Consider the following 18,765-nt stretch of genomic DNA (forward strand, 5'->3'; position numbering starts at 1 on the left):
AACTACCAGTCAGGAGCAGCCAAGCAGAGCATAAACAGAGTAAACCAAGAGTGAAATCCCGATCAAGACCTGATGTAAGGTATTTAAAGCATGGTTGAACAACACATGTTTTTTCACTACACTGAAAAAAGTACACTGTAGACAGCTAAATTCCTAACAGAATCTGTGATGCCAAAAGTGATTCATGGATTTCCTGCAGGTGACTCATTAGTGCTTTCACTTCAGAGAAAAAAAACCCACCAGAAGCATCTTGTAAACATAGGCAGACATCCTTCAAACTAGGGCCAACCTCAGACTTTGCTTATAGCAAATATTTAGCAGGGGTTTTTTGCCTTTTTTAATTCAAGCAGTTCTCTCCACGATTCAAAGAGGTCAGAAATACAGCTTTCAAGGTTAGCAAATTTCTGAACATGCCATTATAGTTGAGGGAGGAAAGTATTATAAAGCTTAGCGTCAGCTCTTTAGATTCATACCTATCGTATAAACCAATACTTTGCAAGGTTTGCCAGTATTAAGATATAAAGTATAAAGATTAATTCAGAGAAGCCTCTCTGGGACAGAATAAAACCAAGGCCTCCAAAAACAAGTAAAGACACATAGTTAGATTATAGCCTTTTGACAGACTATTAAACATGTCAATGAACACAAGTTATGACTTTGTTTTTTTTAATATGGCAGTGACTCATCACACAGTAATCCATTTACTCATTTCCAGTCAGTGGCCTTGATTATAAATGGTCAAATGTAATAAAATTGTAAACTTAAGGATATCCAACTTTGTCTTAATACAAGCAAGAGCTATTGAACCATGAAATACTTTTCTTTGAGAGAACTCTTTCTTTCTCGGGCTTACTTTCAAATAATAAGGTGTTTCATTTCACAGCCCTAGAGCCCACTTTCAATAAGATGATCCGCAGACAGGGTTGGAAAAACAAAACTACAGACACATTGAAATGTGAAAGCATGACTCACAATGAAGAGTTTCAAGCAGACTAAGAGACTTCAATATCATATTACCTTTCATTAATCTGTAGGTCACGCACAACAGGGATCACGTGTGTACTGGCTGAAAATTTACAGGTAGGCTAAGGACAAAATGCTGCTGAACAGCATGCAGACAAACTGCTGGGCACTGGCAAAGCCTCCATGAAGTTAATGGACTTCAAGGAGGGGAAAAAAAAAAAAAAAAAAATCACAGCAATGGCTGCATGAAAACAAGTGACTGATGCTTTTAAAACTAAAGCTTTCAAACACCAATCTCCAGAACTACAGTTCACTAGTTTGTGCTTTTATTACTCTGGGTCAAGTAAGAGGTTTTATGCCTCTGCAGATGATTATAACTATTGCAAATCTAAAACTGAGGGGTTTTTTTTCCCCCCCACGAAAACATGCATTTCACTGACTAGCAGTATTGTTTGCTAGCTTAACATCAAGTATTTTGTAAGGTGATTTATAAATCAAAGTATTACTGGACTTTCAACCACAAGTGAAGCTGCTGGACAAGAATAAGTGATGTTAACTTGAGACAGACTGTAATTTTATCTAAGATATGCAAACAAATTACACTGACAAGACATGACTCAAGTACAAAAGCATAACACAAGAAAGACTAGTATGAAAAACAGTTCTTTGGATAAACACAGATAACAATGGTATTTTATGTTTACACATAAAGTTTTTCCATCCTCTAAAAAAAAAAAAGCTCATGAAGTGTACTGTACTGATAGCCAACCTGGTCATATGCATGCTTAACCAGCTTTTTGGGCATAACATAGGTCCCAATTTTAGAAAGCTGTAAGTAACACCTACGCAACCTGCCACACATTTGGTGAAACATCCAGCAACTTGGACTCTTTTTAACTTATAAGCAGGTACGCTATGGCCCTTTACATCTAAGCTACATATATTACTCAAAGCAAGCTAATTTCTAAGGATGGCATTTCATTTTATAGACACCCTTACTGACTAACCTCTCAGATAGGATATTATAATTACCATTGTTACACAATTTCCGTTAACGCAACTTTCTACAATTTTTGTTCCCACTACCTTCTCTGCAGCCTGATATAACACACACAGTCTCCCCGCTGTAATTGTCACTTACACTGCCTATAGGCACTAGAACAAATTTGAGAGCAATTCACAAGTGTTCAATTTCTCCTAAAAGAGGAGACCAGGGAATACATTTGTTCCAAGACGCAATCACCGTTTATCAGAAACACTGGCAAGCATCACTTATATAAGGCTGACACCAACACAAGATGGCCCTTTCTTATTTAACGATGCTCCAGTGAGGGTGACCAGAGGCATCTCAACATATAAACTATTCGGGTGAAGCCCGGGGAGCTGGCAGGGGCAGCCCGACTTGATTTTGCAGAGAAAGCAGCACATCGTGCAAGAACGACGGTCGCTCGGCCCGCAGAAGGTACGCTTCTCGCTGGGCCACCCGTGCCGGGACACGCGTGACCTTCCGCGCCGCGGCTCGCCCCGCGCACAGCGCGCCGGGCAGCTGCCTCCCGCAGCGCGGGGACGGCGGCGGCGGCAGCCGGGGCTGGCCCTCCCAGAACTGGGGCGACGGAGAGAGGCGGTCAGCCCCGAGAACCGGGGCGACGGACAGAGGCGGTCAGCCCCGCCCGACCGACCCGCGGCACCCCCGGGGAGACCCCTGGCGTACCAGCCCTGCCCGCCCCCCCGCCCTCACCCGGGCTCGGCACCGCGACCGGGCGCTCTGCTCTCGGCGGCTTTTGCGGCGCTCCGCTCCGCCACCGCCCTCCCCCTCAGCGACCCGCTCCCCGGCCATTGTCAGCCGCCGCCCCCCGGCGAGGGCACCCCGGGCGGCTGGGTCCCGGCCCGCCCTTTCCCACACAGGAAGCGGGCACGGAGGCGCGCCCCGGCGCCGGCCCCGGCCCCAGCCCCGCAGCAGCGGCGAGGACTCACCGGCTCTCAGCTGCAGGCTGCCGTCCCTCCGGCTGCACCACAGCGCCCGCTCCCCGCTCTGCAGGATGTAGTGGTCCTTGGCTTGGAACAGCTCCATCCTCGCACGCCGCCGCCGCCGCCGCCGGGAGAGGAGGGAGGGCGGCCGGGCGAGCGGGACGCTCCCGCCGCTCCGCAGCCGCGCGGCTCCCGCGCGCGCACGCCGGGCGGAAGGGGGAAGGGCCGGGACGGGGCGCGCTCCCGAACCGAACGCGGGTGCGCGCACGCGCGCTGCCGCAGGGAGCCCGGCGAGTCCCGGCGCGGCCGCTCCGGCGAGGGGCGCTGCCTCAGCCGGCCGGGCACGCGCTCGCGTTCCAGCCCCGCCGCCGCACGTGACGCTGCCCGTCACGCCTCGCCGCGCGCTTAAAGGTGCAGCGCGGCGCTGGGCGGAGCTTGCGGGGCGCGAGGGGCGGGGCTACCGCTCCCTCCCGCCGGTCCGTCCGTCCCCCGCGCTCCCCTCGGCCCGGTCCCCTCAGCCACGTCCCCTCAGCCACCCGCCGGGGAGGGGACCGCCCGAGGCCCGCAGAGACGGCGAGAGCGGGGAGGGAACCGGGCTGAGGCGCTGCGGCGGGGACGGCCGGCGGGCAGCGGGACGCTCTGCCCTCCGCGGCGGGGATAAGCGGCCCGGGGACGGCTGGGTCTGAGGCGGGGGCGCGCGCCCCCCCTCAGCGCCGGCGCTGCCCAGCCTCGACGCTCTCCCGCCGGGGGCGAGGGCAGCCCGGCCTGGAGCCCGGGTGGCCCCGGCCCTCCCCGGCCCGGGGTCGCCGACTCTTGGTGGCTGGAGGAGTGCCTCAGCCCCGCAGGGCCGGGAAGCCTTCAGCAGCACAAGCCGCAAAGCAGCGGGAGGTTATAGCCAGCCACCACAGACGGAGTGATAACAACCAAGCCTGTATCCCCCAAGCTTTTTCAGCTTTTCCCAAGAGGGAGCAAGTTTAATAATTGGTGGAAACAGGCAGGAGTTGCTACAGTGTATCAGCTAGTGGTGAAAGTAAATCTCAACACCACAGCACAGGACTCATTATGATTTTAAATATTTATACAGAAAGGAGCACCTCCTGATACGAGGGTATATACTTTCTCTCTCCTCTCCAGGCAACACTGGAAAATGTACCAGCAAACTCTTCACCGCTACACACCCTTCCCAGCCTTACCAGCCACTTGTCCACAGGTTTCCAGAGCTTTTTTTTGTTTACAAAAGCTGAAGTCCCACTCCTTATAAATTGAAGTAGAAATGGACATAGACAAAAAGCATCCCATCGTGCATACAGCCATTTGTGAGCAGCTTGGTTGTTGAAAGAACATCTTCAGTATAGCTTGAGAATTAATGGTGTGTGCGAGCAAGTAGTTTTACGCAGTACTGGAAAACCAATTTTCTCATATTTTTATTTATTTCCATCTACCCTTCCTTCTTAAAAGAATGATCAATTTTTTTTAAATGTCTCTAGACAGGCTTTATGTTATTTTGAATGCAGTTTAAGATTTTTCTTTCAAATATAAGGTCTGACCTCTGATGTAGTTGCTTTTTTTCTTATGTACGCTTAAATAGTATAGGAATGATATGAATGGAACTGAACTCTATTTGATTTGATAATAGATGCTAGTATCTCTTAACATTTTCCCCAGGGCAGGTATGCAAAAGGACACACTATTCTTTCTTGGCTACAGATCCCTATTTTGAAAATGCTATGCCTTGTCAATGGCCTACAGCTTCCAATGTAGCACTGTCCTGGTCAATTCTTGTACGTAGCAGTCAATGCCATCGGCAGAATGCTAGTAATGCTAGTAATTCAGATCACTCCTGCAGGTACTAGGCAAGAGAAGGGTTTAAATGGCTTCTCAGCATTTTAATAAATATATCTCTCTTGAATTACTTTCTTCTTGATTTTCCCATAAGCACAATGTCACATATTTTCAAAGACATAACAAACATACACAGAAATGCAGTACAGGGATGAATTGGTCCACAGCTTGTTTCCTAGCAGAATAACGTAGTGCTGTTTTCTCACTTGTAAATGAAATACATTTACAGTGCCATAAAATGAAGCCTAGCCCAAGTAGAGAAGGCATTGTGAAATTTCAGGTAAAATGAATGCACAGCAGAGCTGTGATTGCAATGGGACATATTTTGTGTCTCTGAAAGCTCCTGGTGTGCAAAGCAAGATGTGTCTTTCAGTTTTAGCTGCCTAAAGGGAAGGCTGAGGAGCAGCAAGAGCCTCAGGTTTTTCAATTGTCAGGTCGGTAAAATCCTTGCTGCAGCTTCTGGAGAGAAATCACTCTGTGACCCTGCAAGGAAGCTGGCAATTGACAGCTAAAAGAGATTCTTGAGTTTTGCTCTTCTCTGTCTCTTCCCTGCTTTGCACTATGAGCAAGGCAGAGGGCCAGTAGTTTAGTTAGGTAATGAGTCACAGGCAGCAGGCGTCTTAGTGGCAGTAGCTGCAGCATTCCCCTTTTCACAGAGAAATGTGTGAAGCCTTAAGGAAGAAAGAAATTTGAGAATTATTTGGGGCTGAGATTTGCTAAGATGGGAGGCGAGGCAGATTTTTGAGAAGTTAACTCTCCTTAGGTAGAAGAATCTCTTTTAGCTGTACACACCTGCCTGCCTGAAATATTTTGTCATTGTTTTCTGGATGGTGCAAATAAACACCTTATTCAGTGGTACTATTCCTTCATTTCATTGTGTAAATGTAAGCATTTGATTTTTACATATACATTGAATAAATTATCTGAGAAACCCATAAAGACTTTAACTAAGATGATTAATATTGTCTTGTAAGAACAAATGAGGATCAATATGAAAATGGCAGTAAGAAAGATGTCCTGCCCCCTGCTATGGACTCCACCCACTCAGTTAGAGTGGCTCCATGAACAGTTGACTTGGCATTTGTCACACAACAGGAGAGTGGGAATCTCCAGCTGGGGCATGGGAACTAGCAGCTGAGGGCAGAGATTTCCAGAATGAGTCTGTTCTCTCAGTGGCAGATCCGTTTTAGGAATTTCCCTCCCCTGCCAGAGGTTTCTGCTTCCCTTTGTCATGCCAAATCAAGGGTTCCTTTGGACACGCTCTGGCTGGGAGCACTGAAGCCTCTGCTGACAGAGGGGGATGGACTACTGGGGAGGTTAGTCTCTTCAACTCGCGAATAGAAAGATCTATCAATTATTATTAAACTAACTACTATTGAACAGCACTACTTTCAAACCATTCTTTGAAAAGATTGGTTTCTGTCTCGTACAACATTTCTCCATTAGTGTATTACTCATATATATTCGTTATGCTACAAAACATGTGAATAAAGGACCCTAAGAAATGAGAAATCTCCTTATTAAATGTTAACATTCAAGACCCAGGCAAAACCTTGATTTTGGAAGGTACTGAGCATCCGGTCTAGAAAAGCATTTAAGTGTATGCATGACTTTAGATGTATAAATTAAATATGTTTGATTAGACTCTAACATCTTTTAAGATGAGCATGAGCTTCAGAATTTTTCTGGTTTTAAGACTAGGAGCTGAACATCTCGATGGGTTAAAACATTAACCTTTATTTTTGCTCCCATCTCTTTCCTCTATTTCTGAGCAGCCTGCACTATCATTTGCTAAATATTTATCACTGCCTCTTGCAACATCATCTCTATTCTGCATGCGTTTCCCAAATAGTTCAGTGTTCTAGTGCAGTGCATGGGGTTACCATTAAAATAATCCAGAGCTCCTTGCAGGGATTTGAAGGACAAACTTTGCTTTGTCCTTGTTCACCCTTTGATCAGGGTTTTTTCCCCTTGGGTAGTTTTCTGTTTACATGCGGTGTGTTTTCCATAGATTCACAGCTGGGCAGTGTTTTTATGAGTCTGTCAGCTTTAGTTAGCATAGGGGAAAAAAATGGAAAAGGGATTTTGCATTTTTGCAATTCATTGTCAATAGCTAATGGTAAGGAAATGCATAGGCTGACAATTAGTCATGCACTCTCATGCTCAGTGTTACCTGATTGCCCGCAGCTTGATTTCAAGTTTAAATGTTGATTAATGGGAAGTGATACGATTTAGCAACACTCCATACTTTGAAGTACAATTGACTAGATAGATTGGACAAACATACAACTCTTCCTGGGATGAATGATACCAGTTTTGGAAATGACACTGTAGAGAGCGTGAGGATCTTTATTTCTAAATGTCTGTGATTAAGAAGTCATGGAACATTTTTTTGTTTGTTTGGCTTTCATGCTCCTGGTAGCTTCCAGACAAACATCAGAAAAATCTTCTTTGGCAGTGAATACACCTATAACATATTGGAAGCACTCCTATTTGCCTGCATGATATTGTTATAGTCAGCTCATTCCTCTTTTGCTATTAGAGATACGAGTTCATAGGTGCAGTTGGTGGAAATTTTATAGTATGGACATTTGCTGCTTTGCTTTTGACTGACAGGTTGAGCCATCACTTATTTAGCTATCCGACAATGAGTGGAAATAATTTTTGCTGCCTTATTATTTATTCAAGGTATATTCAGTCTAGTTGTTTACAGGATTGTCAAGTGCTGTGATAAAGATGACAAAAAGCAGCCTTGCAGTGATATCAGCTAGCTCCCTCAGCACTTCTGGATACATCCCATCTGGTCCCATGGACTTTCTGTATGTCAGCTTATTTAAGTAGTCCCTAACTCAGTCTTCTTCTACCACTGGTAGGACTTCTGTACCCCAACTTTGCTATTAGACACAGAGGCATGGGAGGCCTGAAAGCAGATCCTCTAGTAACATCTGAGGCAAAAAAGGCCTCGGCCTTTTCTATGTCCTTCATCACAGGGTTGCCCACCGCACTCAGCAGTGGGCTTAAGTTTTCTTTGGTCATTTTTTTGATGCCAAAGTAACAATAGAAGCCTTTCTTGTTACCCATCGTACTCCTTGCCAGTTTTTAATCTAGCTGCACTTTGTCCTTCCTATTTTCATCCCTGTGTGCCCATGCAATGCATCTGTATTCCTCCTTGGTAGTCCCTACCCACTTACGCCTTCCATATGCTTCCTTTTTGCATTTGAGCTTAGTTAGGTTTTCCCCATTCAGTCAGGCTGGCCTCCTGTTGTGCCTGCTGGTTTTCTTGCAAGCTGTTTTTTTGCAGACAGGACAAACTGGTTTGCCTGTTTCTGTAACTCAGATGGTTCTAATGTGTTCCTACTAATACAGGAATATGAATAATAAATCCATGATGATATACCCTTACTGTCTTAAATCACATCCGTGGATCAGGGCTTCTACAATATTCCAGTCAGATTCTTTAATTTACCTATGCTTCATTGCATATTTACTAACCTGATAGCTCTGCAACTGTATGAGATGGATAATAAACTATGATGCAAGAAGGGCTCTTGAGTTACTTTCGTCTTCTGAAATATTTTTTGAAAAGGCTTTTGTGTGCTTTTTAGAGAGGTTATATTATGCATTAAACAGACACTCTGAAAAGCCTGCTTTGAGAAGGAACCTCCTCAGAACAAAAGTAACACAATAGGCTCTTCTAATTGGCAATATAGCAGATAAAAAGACATTTGTTTGTGACAGCCAACAGTTGCCACCAGAACACTTCTGAAGTACCTGTAAATGTACTTTCGATATTAAATACTCTGAAAAATACTTGTATGTTGTGTTTTATAACAGAAAAATACGAAACCACTGGCATGAATATTAGCTTTTGGCAAGAAAACAAAACTTTCTCAAAAACAGGGAAAGCAGTTCAGCATAAGAATTTTTGCCTGAATTTATTTTTAGCTTTCTTTCCACTGAAATAACTTTTTCATATGGCAGCTGTAGTTGTTATCGCTAAAGGAAGAGGGACTCTGGTATTTCCTCCTTCCCCATGAAAACCTCTTACTTGCCAATGGGAATATATCCATTGACTTCACCGAGCTTCACTGAGCACATAGGAAAACAATAACATTTTCCTTTCAAAGCAATGTGTATGTGGTTAACATCTGCAATATACTATACGGCTTATGGGTAATGTATTGATTTCCCTCTGTTGCACTTACTGTTAAGATCAAATGAGACCATTTGCAAAAATAAATGAGAATGTTTTGACTGCCTACAGTTCTTTTATTCTACAACTACAAATTTCACTTTGCAGACTACCAAGCTAGTGCAATCACACATGAAAAGATTCCTTACTGTGTTGTTCGTCTGCCTTCATCAGTTAAAATGCTATTTGTAGTATACCAAGGCCACATGTAATCCATAATTTCTCCAAGGTAAATGACAGGCTACTCTTCATGGCCATTGTAATAAAACTCACAGCTAATGTAAAACAGATTCTACTTGCTGTTCCTCATCTGATCACCTAGGCATGCTGCTTTTCCAGTGGTTTTGTAAGTGTACAGAGTAGACCAGTTCAGACACAGAAAGTCCTTCACCAAGTAGATTGTATTTTTTGCTCCACAGCCTCATTTCAGTCTTTTTATTGATTACGGGCTGATTAAGTATTAATCCCATTTTCCAGAAAGCATCAAGGCAACCTACACAACAGATTCATTTTTCCCAAGGATGGGCTTTTGCAGATTTGCCTTACAAGAGACTTTCCTTTCTAGACCTACATTTGATCAAAGAAAGTTTCAGGGTAGGTGTTTCTAAAACAGGCTTCCTCACAACCGTATGTGTCTTTATTTAAGGTGGCATGAGGTCGCAATTTGGGCTTCTATGGAAATGTTTCAAAGACAACTTCATCTTGTTGGTGGTTCTAGCTTCATTGAAGATATATTCAGCAAAATAAGATTTTAAAACAGTCTGAGCAAGTTAATGGTTTTATTACCCTTTGGAAGAGCTTACCTCCCTTTCTTTACTTTTAATTTAGGTTGGGGTTTTTTAAGAGCAAAATAGTTCACATTTCAAAAAAAATGCAAGACTTTTGCTTTTAGAAAGGATGAAAAGTAAAATTTTTGGATCACTGGAATTTAATGTCTTTTAGAAAAAAAAATTTTTATAGTCTATTTTTTTCTGATACCATTTAGCCAATTTGAATCAATTTTGTAAGTACCTTTCTTGGAAGTTGCTTTATTTTCCCTGATTTTTTTCTATTTTAATATTACAGAAACAAAAACATCCAGTTATCTTTGTAATGTTGTTAGGGTTCACTGAATCTAGCTTTTTCCTCAAGATTTATCATACTTTCTGTCTCTATTTATGAATATGACTACTCAGTTTCTTAGTATTACAGCAATTTGATAGTAAAACAGCAAAAATAGTAAACCATATGTATTCTATTCTTCACATAACTAACTTTATGTGCTGTGAATACTGTTGAGGCTGAGCATCAAATAACGCCTGAAGAATAGCAATAGTTGCCAAGTACTGAAGTGTTATACATTTCTTTTTGTCACTTTTCACCCTGGTTTTAGCTTTCCTATGAAAAAGAAAGGTATTAGTTATTCAGTGCAAAAATCTCTGTCAGTTGAATGATGGAAATAAATGCAGGAAAAGTCTAACCTTCCCTAGGTTTTTTTTAAATCACTTTCCTCTTGCTCCCGTTTCTCATGGCACTTATTATTTTATATGATATTTATTAATTATTATGCATTGTCTACATTAGTGTCATGCCCGGGAACTCTAGTTATGGGTAAGGACCCGCACTGTGCTAGGTACTGTACAAAGCCAGAGCATAAAGTCTATTCAGATTCCAGAGATTTAGAAGCATTACAAAAGACAAGGAACAATAACAGAATGAGATGTTTAAGGGATAGAACATAAGATAATGAGACATTATTGATCAGCCTGGAAGCCAGTGGTTTCAGTACTCCAGGATTTAAGCATTACCAACTTGGGATGGAAAACATGTACTCCATTCAATTATTACGTTTTTAATACAAAATATTTATATTCTATCACTCTAGTTGACTTTATTTTCTATACTGTGACTAACCTGCTTTTAAATAGCATATGTACTTGTATAGTTGCAGCAAAACCCTATGCAATAAATCCATTTGGGGTCAAATTCTCCTTTCCTTACCCCAGAAGATGTTCCAGAGGGAACTTCTCAGAGTAAGGTTTGACATGCTGTGACATTCAGCAACAACACTGCTAAAGCCAGCTTAAATAATCATTTCCTCCTTCCCAGCTGCGTGTTTCTATTCCTGTACCGTGCCTGCACTGTATAGCCACAAGCGTTTGTGCAGCATATTGTGAGCTGAATTCAGGGAACTAATGCCAATACAGAATAACCTACTAAAATACTGTTTATGAAACTGGACTCCAAATAACAGCAACCAGAGTAGCAGCAAACCTACCTGGCCCTTATTGAACAGAAGCAGCCTAATTTTTTAGGGTCAGGATTTACCTTAGCGTCATTCACTTGGCAGTTCATTCTGAGTTGCCAAGCAATGCAGAATCAGATCATGTCTATATTACGAATACGCTAATGCCAACCATGCCTACATTAGCGAGAAGTGCAGTAGAATAGGAAAGGATTTGGAGAACAAAACAGCTGGCGCTGAGGATCCAGCTTCTGCACTATGCACATTGCAGGAGCTTTATTTAAGATTAGATCTAGTTCTGTCCTACAGACCCCTTAGCAACTGGAGCACATCAGATGCAGTCCTGGAGTACATCTTCTGGTTTTGTTTCAACTGTAAGGAATCCAGTTCATGTGCTCATCCATACTGAGAGCAGCAGAGCCCTGTGATGAGACACAGAGAGTGCCATCTGAAGGAGCTTTTCCAGAGACCGTTACATCACCTTCCCAAATGACGTGAGCTGGAAGAGTAAGAGTGGTTTTCTGTAAGCCTTGCTGTATCTCAACCAGATTCACCAGCACAGATATGCTGGCTGGAGAGGTTATTATTTTTAACGCTGTTAGTGAAGTTATTCTAGCAGGCATATAGAGCCATAATAAAACCTTACTGACATACATACCCACTGCTCTCTAATAGAACTCATGTTTACAGAACCTACGTAAGGTTCTTTACAAGCCCTACGTAAAGCTGCATTCATACTGCAGATAAACACATCAGTATTTAAGAGGAGACTAGGGATGTATGAAGTTCTAAGAGTAGCACTGAATCCTTTTTGTCCAAGAGCAGAATCTCTAGCCGCTAGGCGATAATTTAGGTCAAAAAACACTATCAGCTTTTCCTTCATCTGTGGCTTGTGGATGAAAAAAGTCATGTATAGAATTTGCAGTCTTCAAGCTCTTGAGGTGCAGTTAAGTAGTGTACCGGTAATTAGAATTCTTATGACTCTCAAAGGGCTAAACCAGAAGATTAAAAGAACTTTATTGCCCTGTGAGATTACATGTTCTGTACTTGAATAACAAGGATAGATGATCCTCATTGCTATACACAGGCTAAAAGTGTTTATTGCTGGCTTTGTATTTCTTGTGCCATCATATGCAGGTTATTGTAAAACCTAGGGAAAGAAGATAGACATGAGACTGAAAAAGAGGGCTGAAAATCAGAAACTCTGAATCCTCGTCCTATCTGCCTGGCCTGGGATAAATAACTTAATCTCTCTCTACCTCACTTTTACATACATGACTAAAGGTAGTATTTCCCTACTGTGCAGAGGTATTATAGCCTGACTATATTGATACGTGTAAAATGTTTTAAACTGCTACTGTGAAAGAGATTATGATCATATTTATATGCAGATAAATGAAAGCAAGCTCTATATTTTATGGAAATAATAAGAAAAAAACCTGATGTAAGACTGTACCTTAGACAAATCAGGGAAGTTCTGTCAGTGTTGTCACTGGAGTCTATCAGGTTTTGCATTTGTGAAGGGGAATGCCAGTGAGAAGCCAAGGTGAAATCAGAGCCACATGTAACGCTTGGCAATTATTAACATGCTTTTCACTTTGTTTGGCATTTGAATTATGTTACTATATATATATATTTGAGCAATATATATACTGTATATCTATAATAGCTTTATACCCTAGATCTATGACTATGTGTGATAAATCAGACAGCTATAACACTATGGCTGATATGTAGCTACACAGATGACTCAGCTTTACCAGAAGATGTTTCTGAGAAAAGGTCAAAGCCATTCCTGAACAAAATTTTAAAATGTCCTAGAAACTACTTATAAATAGTCATTTACCTCTTCGGGGGAAAAGGCACACAAAGAATTGCAAGGCACCATTTCATTTATCAAGGCATCATAGGCCTGCCATATACACCATTACACCATATAGAATGTAGGAGGAAATAGATCTCTCTCTGAGTAATTACTGAAGGGAAAAATTACAAGCATGTGTTGTTGTTGCAGGAGTCTACACTATGTCATTGATCCAGTAGGACCAGGTGGAGACATGATAACCTTGGAGAAGTAAGTACTGATCTTTGAAAACTGACAGAGGATAAGCAAAGCCCCAGAAAGCAGGAGAAGTATTTGGGCTTCTAATTTACTGTTGTTTTCCAATGTCTGCGAAATCAATGGAAGGTTATAGCTCTCTATATATTGATGAATCTGTGCCACCATCCTGAGCCTTCAAAAAGGGAAAGAAGGAAGACTTGGGGAATTTTAGATCAGTCAGAGCCTTTTCTTAAATGAAGAAAGAATAGAAAAAAATCATCAAAGTATGTACTTTCAAATACCTGCAAGACAACAAAGTGCTAAGAAACAGTTAACATAATAAATTTAAGATTGAATCAATACCCTTTCTTCTTACGACAGTCTAGCAGTCCTGGGTGATAGTGTATATCTGCACTTAATATGAGCTTTGATCCTGTCTCTTGTGATTTTCCCATGACTAAGGAAATATGGTCCAGTTAGGACACGTCCACAATCCCAAATAGTTGAGAAGTTTCTCTTGTAGAGTGGTTACTAATGGTTAACTCACAAGTTCAGTACTGTCCCATATCTTTACTGATGGCCCAAATAATGGAATAACAAGTGTACTTAGTAAATTATCAAGCTAGGAGGGCCTGAAAGCCCATGGGGTATCAGGATTCCATTATGAGATTATTGTTGCAAGTTGCATAAATTATCTGAAATGAATGAAATGACTGGCAAGAGAAAAATTTTCAAGAGGAATGATCATCTGTATAAATACAAGCTCAGGAACAGCCGGTTAATCGGGAGTTCTGGGGTAATCCTAGATCATAAATTGATCAACCAACCAGTAACAAAATAGTGAAATAAAATCCAGTTATACTAAAATGAATACACAGGAGCATTATACGTAAAACCTATGCAGTAATGCTTTTACTCTACTATGAGTAAGACCTCAGTGGGAATACTACATTCAGTTTGATACAACCATTTCAAGAACTATCAACTGAAAACGAGCCAAAGGAAATCAGGGATATTCTGAATTTTAGATGCTGTGATCTACGATTTGAAGAATTGGGATTCTTTAGACTAGTTTCTCACGGGAAACAGGAAAACAGTCTTGAAATACATAAAAATTGCTGGAAAGAGGACAAGAATAACTGGTTTCTTTGTTCACTGTCACTAAATCATAGAATGGTTGAGCTTGAAAGGTACCTGTGGTCCAACCCCTCTGCTCACAGTGGGGTCAGCTAGAGGAGGTTGCCCAGGACCATGTCCAGTGGGGTTTTGAGTATCTCCAAAGATGGTGACTCCATAGCTGCTCTGGGCAACCTGTGTCAGTGTTTGACCACCCTCACAATGAAAAAGTTTTTTCTTATCTTTAAGTGGAATTTCCTGTATTTCAGTCTGTGCCCATTTCCTCTTGTCCTGTCACTGGATACTACGGAGAAGAGTCTGGCCCCATCTCCTTTTCTTCCTCCCGTGAGGCATTTATACACATTGATAAGATCCCCCCCTGAGCCTTCTCTTTTTGAGGCTAAACAATCCCAGGTCTTATTCCAGATAAGACAAGAAGTAGTGAGCATAATTGCAGGAAGAATGAGTTAGACAGAAACAAAGAATTTGCATAAATAAGCATGGGAGTAGACTGCTCACTGATATTAGCTGGGCAATATCCACCACCAGTGTTTTTTAAGAACAGGTTGGGCAAGACGACAGGAATGAGGTAATGTGATCTCTTCCGATTCACAACCTATGATGATTTGTTGCAACCTTGTTTTTTTGAATCACAGTCTCTTTGTACCTCTCCGCATTCCTTAACCTTCTTTTCATCCATCCCATTCTGTCTTTCTTCTCTTGTGCATATATCTATCAAGTAGTAGCAGAAGCTCCTGTCAAGGCATAACACCACCACAGAACTGCAAATACTTGCTAGCTAACCAGGAGCTGCAATGTTCATCCTACCTAACCCTCTTCGCTTGCTGCTCTTCTTCCGGTTGGGTTGAGTCTTCAGAATGATGGCCGTAGTCTCATATCCTATGCTCAGGTCTTGTGAAGTTATTTAATTTAAACCTGCCTCATTATAAATAATGTGCAAATTGAACTTAAGCATCCAGATCCACCTGAGAAACAGTAGGATTTTCAAATTTCAGGCCAATGGATTCTAGCACTTCCTTAAGGCTGTAGATTCTTTGTCAGAAAGTTTGGGCCATAGCCTCCCAATTTGTTGTTTTAATTAGGAAAAAATGCCTCCTTCACAAGAGTTTTGTTTCTTTCTGTGCTGTTTACTGATGCTGTCTTTATGCTCATGCTTACTTCTTTACGGAAGCAGTAGCTCTGAATGTGCCAAAAAATCCTCAACCCCCCAAAACAAGAAAAAAAACATGAGCAAGTCCCCAAATAACTTTCCTGCTCAGCTAAAAGGGTTTGAAATTAGGTTTCTGAGACCAACTAGTGCATTATGCATGCAATTGTTCTGTTTGGCTGATTTGATTTGCCTCAAGCCTCAATGTTAATTATAGTGAAAAAGATAAATACAGACTCTCTATTTAAATTTGATAACAATGTTAAAAATAGATGCTACTACCCTACTCTTAATCAAACACAGCATCCACAGGCAAATGCAATTTAACACTAACAAAACCAACTGTGCTCACAGATTTAATTCTCAGTTGGAGTATGTCATTTTAAGTAGCCATGTATCCTTCAGTTTTGTTCAATATTTTGTTCAATATCCTTCAGTATTTGGATTCAGCTTATGGAAGATAAAATAAAAAATTATGTCCTGCCACTGCAGTATAATGCCTATGGGAAAAGGATTCAGGAAGCACTGGGAATCAGCATGGCTGGGTTATACTACTGGTACTGCAAATAATTTACCGTGCCACTTGTAAACTGAAATAATAGGCACATGACCTATCCCCATGGAGTATTTTATGACTGGAAAGCACTTTGGAATCATATAATTAAGATACTAGATAAGTACACATAAAAGCATGCAAAGTTCCCTGCGATGGAAATTAGGTGAAAAATAATCCCCAACCATTGTGATAATAGGATGAATTTATGTGGACAGTACTCCATTATGCAAAGACCAATTTTTGCTCTATGCTTTACATGTCCTTTTCTTACAGTCCAGTTTGTTCAAGTGAAGGCTGCATCAGCTATTGTGTCAAAAAGATTGGAGCAACCCTTAGAGTCAGATGGTTGTGACTTCTTGGCAGCTGTTGTTGCTGACGTAAGTCACTTTAAAATAGGATATGCAATCACTCCATCTCAGGGAAAAAGTGGCTTATATGAATTCTGGCCTGGCCTGGCTTTGAGAAATAGCACCCTCAGCAAAAGAACAGTGGTTTACTGAATAATGGATTGTGATTTTAATGTCTTTCTCCTTAAAATGATTCTTTCAGAAATCAAAGTGTAGGTATACCAATGCTGGTCAAAAGGGACCTCTGAAGCTCATTAGTCCAACCTTCCCCTTGAAGCAACACTTTATTAAAAAGCAGAGCTGAAATTTTATATTTTGCTAGTCCTCAGAAGCCTCACAGTACAGCTCCTCAGTGCCTTATAAGCAAAAATCACTCTGATACAAAGTACTGGAACTACTTAACTCCTGCTCATATTTTGTAGTTTTGAGGTTTGAAGGGTTTCAGCCATCTCTTGCTACCTTCACTCACAGGAACGACACCTGTACTGAGCTGAAAACGATACTTATGTGCCATAAGACTGATACAAACATTACCTGCTCTGGCACAGAAGTGCCTGCCTCAGCGACTGTCCCTGTTTCTTGTGCTGGTCTCAGGTGGCATTTTTTCATATCATATTCACATATTCATATAAAATTGCTAAGTTAGAACAAGAACCCGTATTTCTTAGTGCTGTAGTGGACATGAAGGAAATCAAGGAAATCAAGGAGTTTGGTTTCTTTCACGTAATTTTTTCTGTATTAACAGTAGGTATTGTAAAAAAACCAAAACAGTCAAGCCTGGGACTGCCGGTGGATTTCTGCAACGTGAGCTATGAGCTGCTGTGGCACAAGTCGGCTGTGTCACCTTCTCTCCGCTCATCATTCCACGCTCAACCCTCTGTGCTTAATTAAAAGTATATTTTAAAGTGGCTCCTTTCGAAAGAGACGCCGAGCCCGTAAATCCCCCCGTCGCCCCCTGATTTCAAAGGAAGGGACCCGGGAGGCAGCGCCGGGTTCTGTCCGAGCGCTCCGCCGGGGCAGCCCCGCGGCTGCGGGGAGGGAGGCGGCGGCGGCATCCGCGGGACTCCGTTGCCCTCTGCTGGGCGCTGGGGACCGTTGTCGTCCCGGCTTCGACGTCAAGTTGCTGTGGACGTCATACACAGAGCTAAGAAGCGCATATAACGGCGACCGTCGGCTGGAACGAACAACTGGGCCGTGTTTTCCACTTGCAGTAATGCAACTGCATCAGGTGGCCCTGAGAAAGATAATTTTGTCACGGTATAAAATTACACGGTATATGCTGGTTTTAATAATAACGCTGTAATGGCCCATTTTCTTTACGTAACTGTTGGCCGTGCGATGAATGCTGAAGTACCATTTAATGACATTGTTAGTTTCTTCCACTGATTGGATTTTGCCGTTATCAGAGCACCATGTAGCAAATAGTTAGAAACATGTTTCTTTGCTCAAGCCCAAGTAACTTCAGGTTTTTAGATTTTAAATTTGAAAGAGTCTCAGAGCTTGGTTTGGCCAAGACATGCCTTCTGCACATGACCTGCTCGACTCACACCTGAAATGTCCATATGAACTAATACAAAAATTGGTCTTTTCTTCCTCCGTCATTTACATAAATGCAGTCAAATTCTGTTCCAACTTCCGGCAACAAAGGAAGTTTCAGCTGTGCAATCCTTGAAACAGAAAATCCATCAGGGAGAACAGGGAAAATCATAAGCACAAAAAAGCTCCCTGACTTTCCTGCCCCTGTGTGAGAGGAGTCAGGAGTGGATTACACTGATGCATCAGGCTCTGTCAACAACTACTGGAGACTCGTGCAGAGTTCCAATGGAACACTTACGGACAAAAAGCAAAAATACCACCATGTGACAGTGGGAGAATTTCACCCTCTAGATGCAGGAGCTTGGATGGTACAAAATCTGAATCAATCAATTATAAAAATAAATGCTTTAAGCCTCCCTCTAAAAATCTGAGAACACATGTTTTATTTAATGGAATTAAGACAATCTAGAGTAATTTGCTTGGAGTGGTGATCACAAGGAACACATCACTCTCTAAGCAACCAGAACCAACATAATGAAGTTTTCTTCTTCACCCGTCTCTGCATGCCATTTACATGCAGATCCTCTGCTAAACTGGTGTCAGTGAGTCTTCCCAAGCAGTGTGTCCTGAAGCTAACAAACCACAATCATAAAAGGGGCAGTCTGTACTTCTCAGCTGTTGCCCCAGCTGAGCCAGGTGTCTGAAAACACCTCTAAGTCATGCACTAGTGCACTTTTTAAGAACTGACAACAAGAAGAAAGCATGACTTATGGTAAAGAAATAAAGTACTGGTTTATCAGAAGAAAGCCCAA

At 42.1% G+C, this 18,765-nt stretch overlaps 2 protein-coding genes and 1 long non-coding RNA gene across 8 annotated transcripts in view; 1 reads left to right on the plus strand and 2 right to left on the minus strand.

The window, feature by feature from the left end:
* Nucleotides 1-3,280, minus strand: part of INPP5F (inositol polyphosphate-5-phosphatase F) — a 48,325-nt gene extending 45,045 nt beyond the window's left edge. Inside the window, exon 1 of one of the 4 annotated variants that reach the window (XR_012776119.1) lies at nucleotides 2,938-3,280. Coding sequence is in view for 3 of the 4 variants with exons in the window: in XM_075504443.1 (XP_075360558.1) it covers nucleotides 2,938-3,034 (97 nt within the window). In the remaining variant the exon portion in view is untranslated. The remainder of the gene's footprint in view (nucleotides 1-2,937) is intronic. The other 3 variants (XM_075504443.1, XM_075504442.1, XM_075504445.1) reach the window with 3 other exon arrangements.
* The window catches only part of GRK5 (G protein-coupled receptor kinase 5), a 348,710-nt gene that overhangs the window by 33,311 nt on the left and 296,634 nt on the right, over nucleotides 1-18,765 (minus strand). The gene's annotated exons all lie outside the window — the stretch shown is intronic.
* Nucleotides 4,080-18,166, plus strand: LOC142410870 (uncharacterized). Its single transcript, XR_012776057.1, has 3 exons — nucleotides 4,080-4,300; nucleotides 13,204-13,263; nucleotides 17,166-18,166. It is a non-coding gene; the product is annotated as an uncharacterized LOC142410870 (long non-coding RNA).

Source organism: Mycteria americana, chromosome 6, assembly GCF_035582795.1.
Source record: "Mycteria americana isolate JAX WOST 10 ecotype Jacksonville Zoo and Gardens chromosome 6, USCA_MyAme_1.0, whole genome shotgun sequence".
Lineage (NCBI taxonomy): Eukaryota > Metazoa > Chordata > Aves > Ciconiiformes > Ciconiidae > Mycteria > Mycteria americana.